The sequence below is a fragment of the Cherax quadricarinatus genome, chromosome 10, assembly GCF_038502225.1.
Source record: "Cherax quadricarinatus isolate ZL_2023a chromosome 10, ASM3850222v1, whole genome shotgun sequence".
NCBI lineage: Eukaryota > Metazoa > Arthropoda > Malacostraca > Decapoda > Parastacidae > Cherax > Cherax quadricarinatus.
In genome coordinates, this window is record NC_091301.1 from 50,971,846 (window position 1) to 50,982,909 (window position 11,064).

An 11,064-nucleotide genomic window follows, 5' to 3' on the forward strand; every position below is an offset into this window, starting at 1 on the left:
TCTTGGTAGTGAAAATATTCCACAGCTTTATTAACTACTAGTAATGACAAGAATGGTATACGACAACTTCTCTTCTTGTCTTTACTAGCAATGAGTGAGAAGAGTTGGAACCGAGAGAACCTGCTAGCATGGACCAGTAGACTCGCTGCAGTACTTCCCAAATTATTGCACTCTTACTTCTACTAGTGATCCCCGCCTCCTACTACAAGGTATTTAAAACTCAGGACAATGTGATCACTAGTCTCGAAGGGCCTTTCATGTGAAATATCCCCAATGTCAGAATTATTCAAGGTGAATATGAGGTCCAGCCTCTTTGGTTCATTCTCTTCTCTCTATTTCTAGTTGTGTCTCTAACATGCTGGTGCATGATATTTTCTAGTACCATCCCCAGCATCTTAGCCCTCTACTTGTCTGGTCTCACATGTGGCCCCAGGTTTTCTTTGCCAAATCTTCTTGTAGTTAAAGTTCCCCCATGATGAGTAATTTTGCACTGCCGATGTGTGCCCTTCTGGCCACCTCAGCTAGTGTATCCACCATTGCTTTGTTGTTCTCATTGTTCTCTTGTCTTGATCTCTTGCAGTTCAGTGGCAGGTTGTACATCACTGCTATCAACATCCTGGGATCCCCAGTCTGAAATGTTCCTGCTATGTAGTCATCTGCTTCCTCTCTCACCAGTCCTCCCTTCCCCTCAGAACCCACTGGTTTCTGATGAGTAGTGCAACTCCTCCTTTCCCTCTGTTCCATCTATCTTTACTCAGGATCTGATAATCAGTTAGAAAAATCGCATCTATCATCATCTCTAAGCTTTTTCTCTGAGAGTGCTATGATGTCTGGGGATGCCTCCATGATTCGTTCATGCTACTCCTCGCTCTTGTTAGTTATTGGAATTGTGTTGAGGTACCATACCTTCAGCTACTTTTCCAATGTTTAGTCTGGGTTGTAGGTTCTTGTGTCCCTGGTCTTTACCCATGGGTCTGGGAGGGGGAAGTTAGTGAGGGTTATGTGTACACAAAGGCAGGGTTTGATTTTATGTGAGGCTCCTGTGAGGGTTGTATTTGCGCTTGGGGGTGGTGAAGTGGGGACTGTTAGTGTGAAGTGTGGTTTGTTTTGGGTTATTGAGTGAAGCTGGGAGGGAGGCAAGGGGTTCAGGGTAGGTAGGCTCCCCAAGCTGAGCTTTCATGCCTGTTCTCGATGCATGCCCTGTCTCGCTTCTGCCTCAGTTGCTTCCGTTTCCTTCTTATTCTGTAGCAGTCGAGGTAAACACGCTTGTATTTTTACGAGGACCTTAACTGTGGTTTCTGCTGTATGACCTTGTTTTGTACTATTTCTGTCGTGAATGTCAATTTGACTGGGCGGATTTTCCCTCAAATACCACAAATCTCTGATTATTTGTCACCTGCGACATGTCCTTTTCTTCTGTTATTCTGAATATATTTTTAATTTCGGTTTCACCCTGCCAGTCGTCTTTCATTATAAGTCCTTCCTTCAGCCTCAAGCCCATGAATGATCAGTGACCTCTCCCTCCCGTCTTCTTATTTACATGCTTACTGAATCTCTGTATCAGACTCCATCAGCTCCTTTGCTGTTCCCGTATCATCTCCTGGTGACCTGATACCATTTCTGCAAACTACTCCTTAGCTCCTTTCCTTCTATCAGCCCCCTTGCTGATGTTCCTGTTCCCATCTCCTTGCCCCTTTTGGTCCTTGTCTCCATTTCTCAGTTCATCTCCTTCAGTTCCTCCTCCAGGATTTGTATCTGCCTCAGCAACTGTAGTTCGTTTCTCTTATTTTTTGCTCTCAGCAGACAACCACTTCTCCACTGCTCTGTAAAACTCGTTTAGCCTTTTTTTTCCCACTCTTGTTCCTTCGTGATCGTGAGATGTGTGTGTGTGTGTGTGTGTGTGTGTGTGTGTGTGTGTGTGTGTCTGTTTATTTGCATGCGCATATTGTCTTCGTTTTCAATTTTTTATTGTTGCATTATATACTTCCATTATTAGTTTTGTCTCTCTGGACATTACAGTATTTTCAACTTTTTCCTGAACCTCCCGAGTCCCTGTCTCATAGTTCCTCAAATCTCCAATGATGTATAACTATTAATACAATCCCAAACACTCCTTTGTTTCCCCATTTCCTATCTTACTAACATCAATTTTTGTTTCTTGTCTCTCATCTTGTCTGGTGAAGGTAGCTCTCTCACCCTTTGTTTCCCCTGGGTTATTTACCGTGTCTGCTTTATCCATCCTCCTGACCTGTTAAGCGTATGTTGGCTGTCAGTCTCTTGTGATGTCTAGTATCATGTCACTCACCGTCTCTGGAATACTTCTATCTCATCGATTAGTTATCCTGTCCACTTCCTATCCTGTCGGGATAGTTGGGATTTTCTTGTCTATCTCTTTTTCCTTTGCCTCGACATTGCTTGATTGAAATTCCTCAGTCAATTCCCTCTTTCCGCCATCGGCCATTTTCTTAGATGTCCTCAATCTTGCTGTCTTGATCTTCAATAGCCATACAAGTTAAGAACACACCTCTACTATTCTCTTACCTATACTAGTTTCTCAGCAAATGCACCAGAAGTGGGCATAGGAAAGAGCGTGGCAGGAGTCTCACTGACTAACACGACTGACTCACCTAATGGGTTCAAGTTGGATAACTCGAGAATGTTAAGGCTGCCTCTCTATCCAGTGATCCACTGCCTATCTGTCGCCCTTTTGTACATTACATTATCATGATGTAAACACAGCAAGTGACCCGTTTTTTTTTTATGCTCATCTACATCTGCCTTACAATGATCTACGACTGGGTTCAGCTCTGGCTCTTTCTTTACGGCTCAAAACGTTTCTTTCCAGAGCTATTCGTCGTCTGTTCCCACTTCCCTGCTCACCACTTGTGGGTCTCACCTGCGAGTCATTCATTTCAGTTGAGGGAAGTACTGGATCAGCAAGAGACAGCTGTAAATGAGTAAAACAAAGTCCAAGTGTCATCGAAGCGAGAATCTTGGATAGCTTTAAAAATAGGCCGGGAATGTTCATGAGTTGGTGTGGATGGGTTGGGTCTGTGCTCCAGTTCCCTGAATTGAGCCCGAATACCTTCCAATCCTTCCCCCCCCCCCTCCGGTAAGTGCGCTATATAATCCCTTGGGTTCAGCGCTCTCCCATGATTATAATAATAATAATAATAATAATAATCACCATATTCATCACTAACGTCAATGGGGTTTGGACCCTAAAAAATCAGCGTGAGAATGACAGAAATGATGACTCTTGAAGAACATCAGACATCCCAGCAGATATGATTAGAAATCTTCCTGAGCATTAGAAATCTTCCTTATGAAGAAAGATTGAAGACTCTTAAGTTACATTCACTTGTTAGACGAAGAATGAGGGGAGACCTGATCGAAGTGTATAAGTGGAAGATAGGTATTAATAAAGGGGATATTAACAAGGTCTTGAGAATATCTCTCCAAGAGAGAACCCGCAGTAATGGATTTAAATTAGATAAGCTTAGATTTAGAAAGGACATAGGAAAGTATTGGTTTGGAAATAGGGTAGTTGATGAGTGGAACAGTCTACCTAGTTGGGTTATTGAGGCTGGGACTTTGGGTAGTTTCAAATTTAGGTTGGATAAGTACATGAGTGGGATGGGTTGGATTTGAGAGGGACTTGCACATCAGAGCTTATTTCTTGGGCAGCATTGAAAATTGGGTTGGGCAAATGTTTGTTAGTGGGATGAATTGTAAGGACCTGCCTAGTATGGGCCAACAGGTCTGCTGCAGTGTTCCTCCTTTCTTATGTTCTTATGTTCTTATTCCAGTTGCCCTTGTATAGTATATATGTGATCATTACTGTAATGACAGCACAATCAACCAGCGCAAGAGCTCTTGAACGCCATCCTTTCTCTCAGCTCAGCATTTTGGGGAGATTTACCTCAAAATCAAGCACATTCAGTTACATCCGAATTTGAGGTCCGATGAAGAGATCTTCCTTCAGTGTGGCCACACTCTGGGGAACCTGCTCTTCTGACAGGCAAATCCTGTACTATGTCCAAAGCTCTGACGAAATTTTTCAGTGAGGCCTATGGTGATGTGTAAGGGTGGAAGAAGACTGTCCTCTGGATCGGCTAATAGCCTGAGTTGAAGGTTCTTCATCCTCTTTTACTTCATACGATTCTCTAGTTGGCAACGTACGTTGAATGTATTGTTGTTTTGTAGTCCGGTTGTTCCACAATCACAAGAAACAGCAATGCTTTGTAAATCCACCTTCCTGGCTGAGAAACAATCCTTGTACATTTCCATTTTCCACCAAACTTCTTATATTCGATCAGACTGACATTTTTTGAGTTGTTTCTTACACTTCTTTCAAGTCTTTAGCGACACCTAAGGGACGACTTAGTAGTGTGTTGTTGTTGTTGTTGTGAAGTAAGACTGCTTTCTCACTTGTTTTTCTGGAACCAATCAATAATCGCCAAAGCATGTAAAAGTCCATTAACATCCCAACAGTATCATATTGATTTTTCAAATTTAAATTTTCTAGGTTTTTCTGTAGCAGTAAATTTCACTTGCACAGTCTTGAATGAAGTAGCTTTACTGTCCCTGATATAAATTAAGTTCGCACACAAAATCGTTAAGGACGCTTTGAGTCACTAGATGTAGTTTCTGTTTGTTGACGCAGCAGTGTCAAACTTGGACAAGTGTTGAAGAATTCCTTGTATCAAGTTCCCATGATGTTGCAGTGTCTGACAGATGTGAAAAATGGTTTGAAAACCGACAAGTTGAAGATTGTAACACTTATGCAACATATGGGAATCCTTATGTGTAGCCAAACCAAATTTATCTTTACAGGATGGTGCTACTGGAACGTGAAGACCCTCTGAATGTCCCACTGGTCTGACTGCCAAAGAAAGATCTGGATATGTTGTTTTCGATTTGTGTTTTGGTAAGAGTTCCAACACTCTCATGATACAGATATACCAATCTACAGTGTTATCTTTGGTTCCGTCAGTACCATGGGAGGTGGAGCAAGTCAGCAACAGAAATGAGTGTATACAGTTTGCCCTCATCTCCGACACCGGATGTTTTCAAATGAGGCACAATGTTTGGTCTCTGTTTTTTCCGAGTAAAGCTGCCACATAGTAACCATCAGGCATTATAGGTTTAAAAATTAACAGTTAAAAATACCACTTACTTCGATATAGAAAATTATAAATAAAACAATCTCAAACACCCACAAAATACAAATAAAACCATAAATCAGCGTCCGAAAAATGGCCAAGAACTTAGTAGACACTAATATAGACCAGAAGTAATCGGGGAGAGGGTTGTTGATCTAATTCACAGAAACTGTGCGTGCTGGAGCAAAATTAACTCCAAAATTGAATTCAGCATCACTAAATTAATTAGAAATACTTGTTTTGAACGTGAGTTTTGTTGGCCATGACTCGTCCACACGGCCTTAGAATTACACTGATCAGGCGATATATACTCTGGGATACTTTCTGTATAAATCTTACCTGGTGTTAGTATATTAGCACTCACCTTGTGCAGCCACCAGGTCAGGCGCGAGTACAACCCCACGAGTACACTGACGACGGGTAATGAAGACAGCAGCAGCAACTAGGAGGAGGACAGTTCCTACAGCACCCAAGAACATACCAAGTATTGGAGACACAGCCCCGGTAGCAGTCTCCTGCGGCTCTGACTGACTGCTCGATACACCGGAGACTGACACCAAGGGAGGACAACACCGTTAATCACCTATTTACTTTAAAGAATAATATCTAGAAGCTACATAACTAGAAAATAATTATAAACTTGTTTAAAAGATATATTAAATAACTATCAACTTAATAAATAAATTATTAACCCATATATTTTTGATAATTAACAAATGAAAATAGCAATGAAATAGATGGAACAACTCACAATTATATGCAAAAACACCCACAGGGGGAGTTGAATAATATATCATTCAACTCCCCCTGTGGGTGTATTGTATCCTTGTTCGTGATATTTGCATAATAGGAATACCAATTACAATTACAGAAATAATTCACTCCGAATTATGGGTTAGTGACTCCTTACAAAAATAAATAAAACCATAGCAACAACCGACTCAAAATTGAACTGAAACAAGACGAATTGATAATTGATCAGAATTAACCAAAATTTCTAGTTTGCTCTCAGATTTATGGCTAATTATAAATCCTATTTGATTACTACGAATGGAAATAATCACATGAACTAAATTCGTAAGTCGTATTTCGTATATTAGTGAAAAATATTATTTTTCAAAACGATAACTAAGAAATTATTTGTCAATCTTTGCATTCACTATCTTAATACAAGGAATTTAAGTTTGAAGACTCGTTATGGGGAATAATAACTTAATGGGTCGTTGTTTGGTGCAGGTCACAGCTTCGTCCAGTTATACACATGATAACTGACTCACGAAATCGCAATGACACGATTGCAAACAAACCGTACAACGGGTAGGGTTAGAACTCGCGATCAGAGTCACAAAACTCCAGACCGACGCGTTAGCTACTGGACCAGCTAGCTACAACAAGATTCAGCTAAGTATATTTCTACACAATAAGAAGGTTAGCATAGGCACCAAGCGTCGGACTGGAGCTTCATGACTCTCTGATCGCGCAGACCTACAATCTTGATAATGCTGGTGGCTGTGGATACATGCAGACCACTAGTCTTGATAATGCTGGTGGCTGTGGATACATGCAGACCACTAGTCTTGATAATGCTGGTGGCTGTGGATACATGCAGACCACTAGTCTTGATAATGCTGGTGGCTGTGGATACATGCAGACCACTAGTCTTGATAATGCTGGTGGCTGTGGATACATGCAGACCACTAGTCTTGATAATGCTGGTGGCTGTGGATACATGCAGACCACTAGTCTTGATAATGCTGGTGGCTGTGGATACAAGCAGACCACTAGTCTTGATAATGCTGGTGGCTGTGGATACATGCAGACCACTAGTCTTGATAATGCTGGTGGCTGTGGATACATGCAGACCACTAGTCTTGATAATGCTGGTGGCTGTGGATACAAGCAGACCACTAGTCTTGATAATGCTGGTGGCTGTGGATACATGCAGACCACTAGTCTTGATAATGCTGGTGGCTGTGGATACATGCAGACCACTAGTCTTGATAATGCTGGTGGCTGTGGATACAAGCAGACCACTAGTCTTGATAATGCTGGTGGCTGTGGATACAAGCAGGCCACTAGTCTTGATAATGCTGGTGGCTGTGGATACATGCAGACCACTAGTCTTGATAATGCTGGTGGCTGTGGATACAAGCAGGCCACTAGTCTTGATAATGCTGGTGGCTGTGGATACAAGCAGACCACTAGTCTTGATAATGCTGGTGGCTGTGGATACATGCAGACCACTAGTCTTGATAATGCTGGTGGCTGTGGATACAAGCAGACCACTAGTCTTGATAATGCTGGTGGCTGTGGATACAAGCAGGCCACTAGTCTTGATAATGCTGGTGGCTGTGGATACATGCAGACCACTAGTCTTGATAATGCTGGTGGCTGTGGATACAAGCAGGCCACTAGTCTTGATAATGCTGGTGGCTGTGGATACAAGCAGCCCACTAGTCTTGATAATGCTGGTGGCTGTGGATACAAGCAGGCCACTAGTCTTGATAATGCTGGTGGCTGTGGATACAAGCAGACCACTAGTCTTGATAATGCTGGTGGCTGTGGATACAAGCAGGCCACTAGTCTTGATAATGCTGGTGGCTGTGGATACAAGCAGGATTCTAGTCTTGATAATGCTGGTGGCTGTGTATACATGCAGACCACTAGTCTTGATAATGCTGGTGGCTGTGGATACATGCAGACCACTAGTCTTGATAATGCTGGTGGCTGTGGATACAAGCAGACCACTAGTCTTGATAATGCTGGTGGCTGTGGATACAAGCAGACCACTAGTCTTGATGATGCTGGTGGCTGTGGATACAAGCAGACCACTAGTCTTGATAATGCTGGTGGCTGTGGATACAAGCAGACCACTAGTCTTGATAATGCTGGTGGCTGTGGATACATGCAGACCACTAGTCTTGATAATGCTGGTGGCTGTGGATACAAGCAGACCACTAGACTTGATAATGCTGGTGGCTGTGGATACAAGCAGACCACTAGTCTTGATGATGCTGGTGGCTGTGGATACAAGCAGACCACTAGTCTTGATAATGCTGGTGGCTGTGGATACAAGCAGACCACTAGTCTTGATAATGCTGGTGGCTGTGGATACAAGCAGGCCACTAGTCTTGATAATGCTGGTGGCTGTGGATATAAGCAGGCCACTAGTCTTGATAATGCTGGTGGCTGTGGATACAAGCAGGCCACTAGTCTTGATAATGCTGGTAGCTGTGGATACATGCAGACCACTAGTCTTGATAATGCTGGTGGCTGTGGATACAAGCAGACCACTAGTCTTGATAATGCTGGTGGCTGTGGATACAAGCAGGCCACTAGTCTTGATAATGCTGGTGGCTGTGGATACAAGCAGGATTCTAGTCTTGATAATGCTGGTGGCTGTGTATACATGCAGACCACTAGTCTTGATAATGCTGGTGGCTGTGGATACATGCAGACCACTAGTCTTGATAATGCTGGTGGCTGTGGATACAAGCAGACCACTAGTCTTGATAATGCTGGTGGCTGTGGATACAAGCAGACCACTAGTCTTGATAATGCTGGTGGCTGTGGATACAAGCAGACCACTAGTCTTGATAATGCTGGTGGCTGTGGATACAAGCAGGCCACTAGTCTTGATAATGCTGGTGGCTGTGGATACAAGCAGGATTCTAGTCTTGATAATGCTGGTGGCTGTGTATACATGCAGACCACTAGTCTTGATAATGCTGGTGGCTGTGGATACATGCAGACCACTAGTCTTGATAATGCTGGTGGCTGTGGATACAAGCAGACCACTAGTCTTGATAATGCTGGTGGCTGTGGATACAAGCAGACCACTAGTCTTGATAATGCTGGTGGCTGTGGATACATGCAGACCACTAGTCTTGATAATGCTGGTGGCTGTGGATACAAGCAGACCACTAGACTTGATAATGCTGGTGGCTGTGGATACAAGCAGACCACTAGTCTTGATAATGCTGGTGGCTGTGGATACATGCAGACCACTAGTCTTGATAATGCTGGTGGCTGTGGATACAAGCAGACCACTAGACTTGATAATGCTGGTGGCTGTGGATACAAGCAGACCACTAGTCTTGATAATGCTGGTGGCTGTGGATACAAGCAGACCACTAGTCTTGATAATGCTGGTGGCTGTGGATACAAGCAGCCCTACTAGGACTGTGACGATAACCGAGTCTGGGCCAACTGGAAGTACTTTATCTACTGTCTCAAGATACTCCAGACCTGACACTAACTAAACCTCGCCCTCACGCATTCTGCCTCTATTCCGACACTGACACAACACACAACTGCTTGTGTCGCTGCGTTCGACTACAAGACAATTTAGAGACTTGGTTTACCGTCATCACTGATACGACTAACAATGATGCTGGAGCTGAGCTTCAGGAACCACTTTAATAAGTCTCTCCAGGAAGAAGGTTTCAAGATCTCTCTCAGTTTATGTTGCAAAGTTTGTTATTGATTCTCAAACTTGTCAGAATTTTCTTTTTCTTAGTCCCAATATGAAGATCTACGTTCGTATTTTTTTCACAACAGTTCGCTCTATTTGCTGTTGAACGAACTTGAAAACGAAACAGCCACTTGGAAATCCCTTCAAGTATTTGCTCACTGTTTGGTCAACCCCTTAACTGTCCAAACGTAGATTTACGTTTGGACAGTTAAGGGGTTAAATTGCCAGATGTTAACTCCCTGATGAGGTTATAACACTTCACAGTAAAGTAACAACTATCCAAACTTTTCCAGCTCCACAAACTTCTGATGCCGTAATATCATCTGTTGGTTTATCAGGATTTTACAGATCTCGTTCCCAACTTTTCTTCCATTTCGCCGCCATTAACAGAATTGCTGTTACAGTGATGCCCCATTTACTGAGAATTTAAGATAAGATTTGTTCGGATTTTTACCCCAGGGTAAGAAGGGTTAACCACCCAGGATAACCCAGGGTAAGGAGGGTTAGCCACCCAGAATATCCCAGTAAGATCAAAGCGTCATCAAGGACTGGCTGTCTTATTTCCATTGGAGTCCTTCATTCCCCCCCCAGGATGCGACCCACGCCAGTCCATTAATTCCCAGGTACCTACTTACTGCAATGTGAACAAGAACAGCAGGTGTAAGGAAACATACCCAACTTTTCCTCCCGTGCCATGGACTGAACTACGGACACTCCGTGTGTGAGTGTGCCGCTGGAGCTTGTGCAAATGGTGCTGTCCAGGAATGACAAAGAAATACCAGATAAAACCCACTTGCATTTCCCAGTCGAGTCCCAACAAAAGCTGAACATAATTACATAGTTATCCAGCAGGAAGCATTAACTCTTGTCTGGGTTTTGAAACAGTTCCATGATATTTACCACTGTCTTGACAAACTTACACCACTGAGTACATTGTCTTGACAAACTTACACCACTGAGTACATTGTCTTGACAAACTTACACCACTGAGTACATTGTTGCATAACAATCAACAAATTGCACATCCATTAAGATGTTTCCTGACCATTTAGGAGTTCAAGTCTTCCGTTGCACACTTGTTGACAAGTTGAATGTGGTTACTGATGACCCGTCCTGCCATATTGCTGCAAAAGACATTCCTTCTCCCTTTAGTAAAGTAAAATAAAGGTTTATTTCTTTGTAATTATAGCTTTGGTTTGTTAAGTAGAAAGAACATGTAGTAAAGAACAAGTCAGAACGGCTTAAGAACAGATCTAAACTGGTCTGAGGGAATTAGATTTAAGTCAAAGGAAGATCGGAACCTGTCTGTGAAGACGCCAGTACCCACAATGCCTTTGTTATATGATGACGCCTGTACCCATAATGCCTTTGTTAAGTGAAGACGCCACTATCCACTGTGTGTGTGTGTGTGTGTGTGTGTGTGTG

The 11,064-nt window shown here is 42.9% G+C and overlaps 1 protein-coding gene across 1 annotated transcript in view; it reads right to left on the minus strand.

The window, feature by feature from the left end:
* LOC128687831 (neural cell adhesion molecule 1-like) overlaps window positions 1-11,064 on the minus strand; it is a 158,923-nt gene that overhangs the window by 20,600 nt on the left and 127,259 nt on the right. Inside the window, 1 exon segment of the mRNA XM_070083832.1 lies at window positions 5,530-5,748. Coding sequence (XP_069939933.1) covers window positions 5,530-5,748 — 219 coding nt within the window.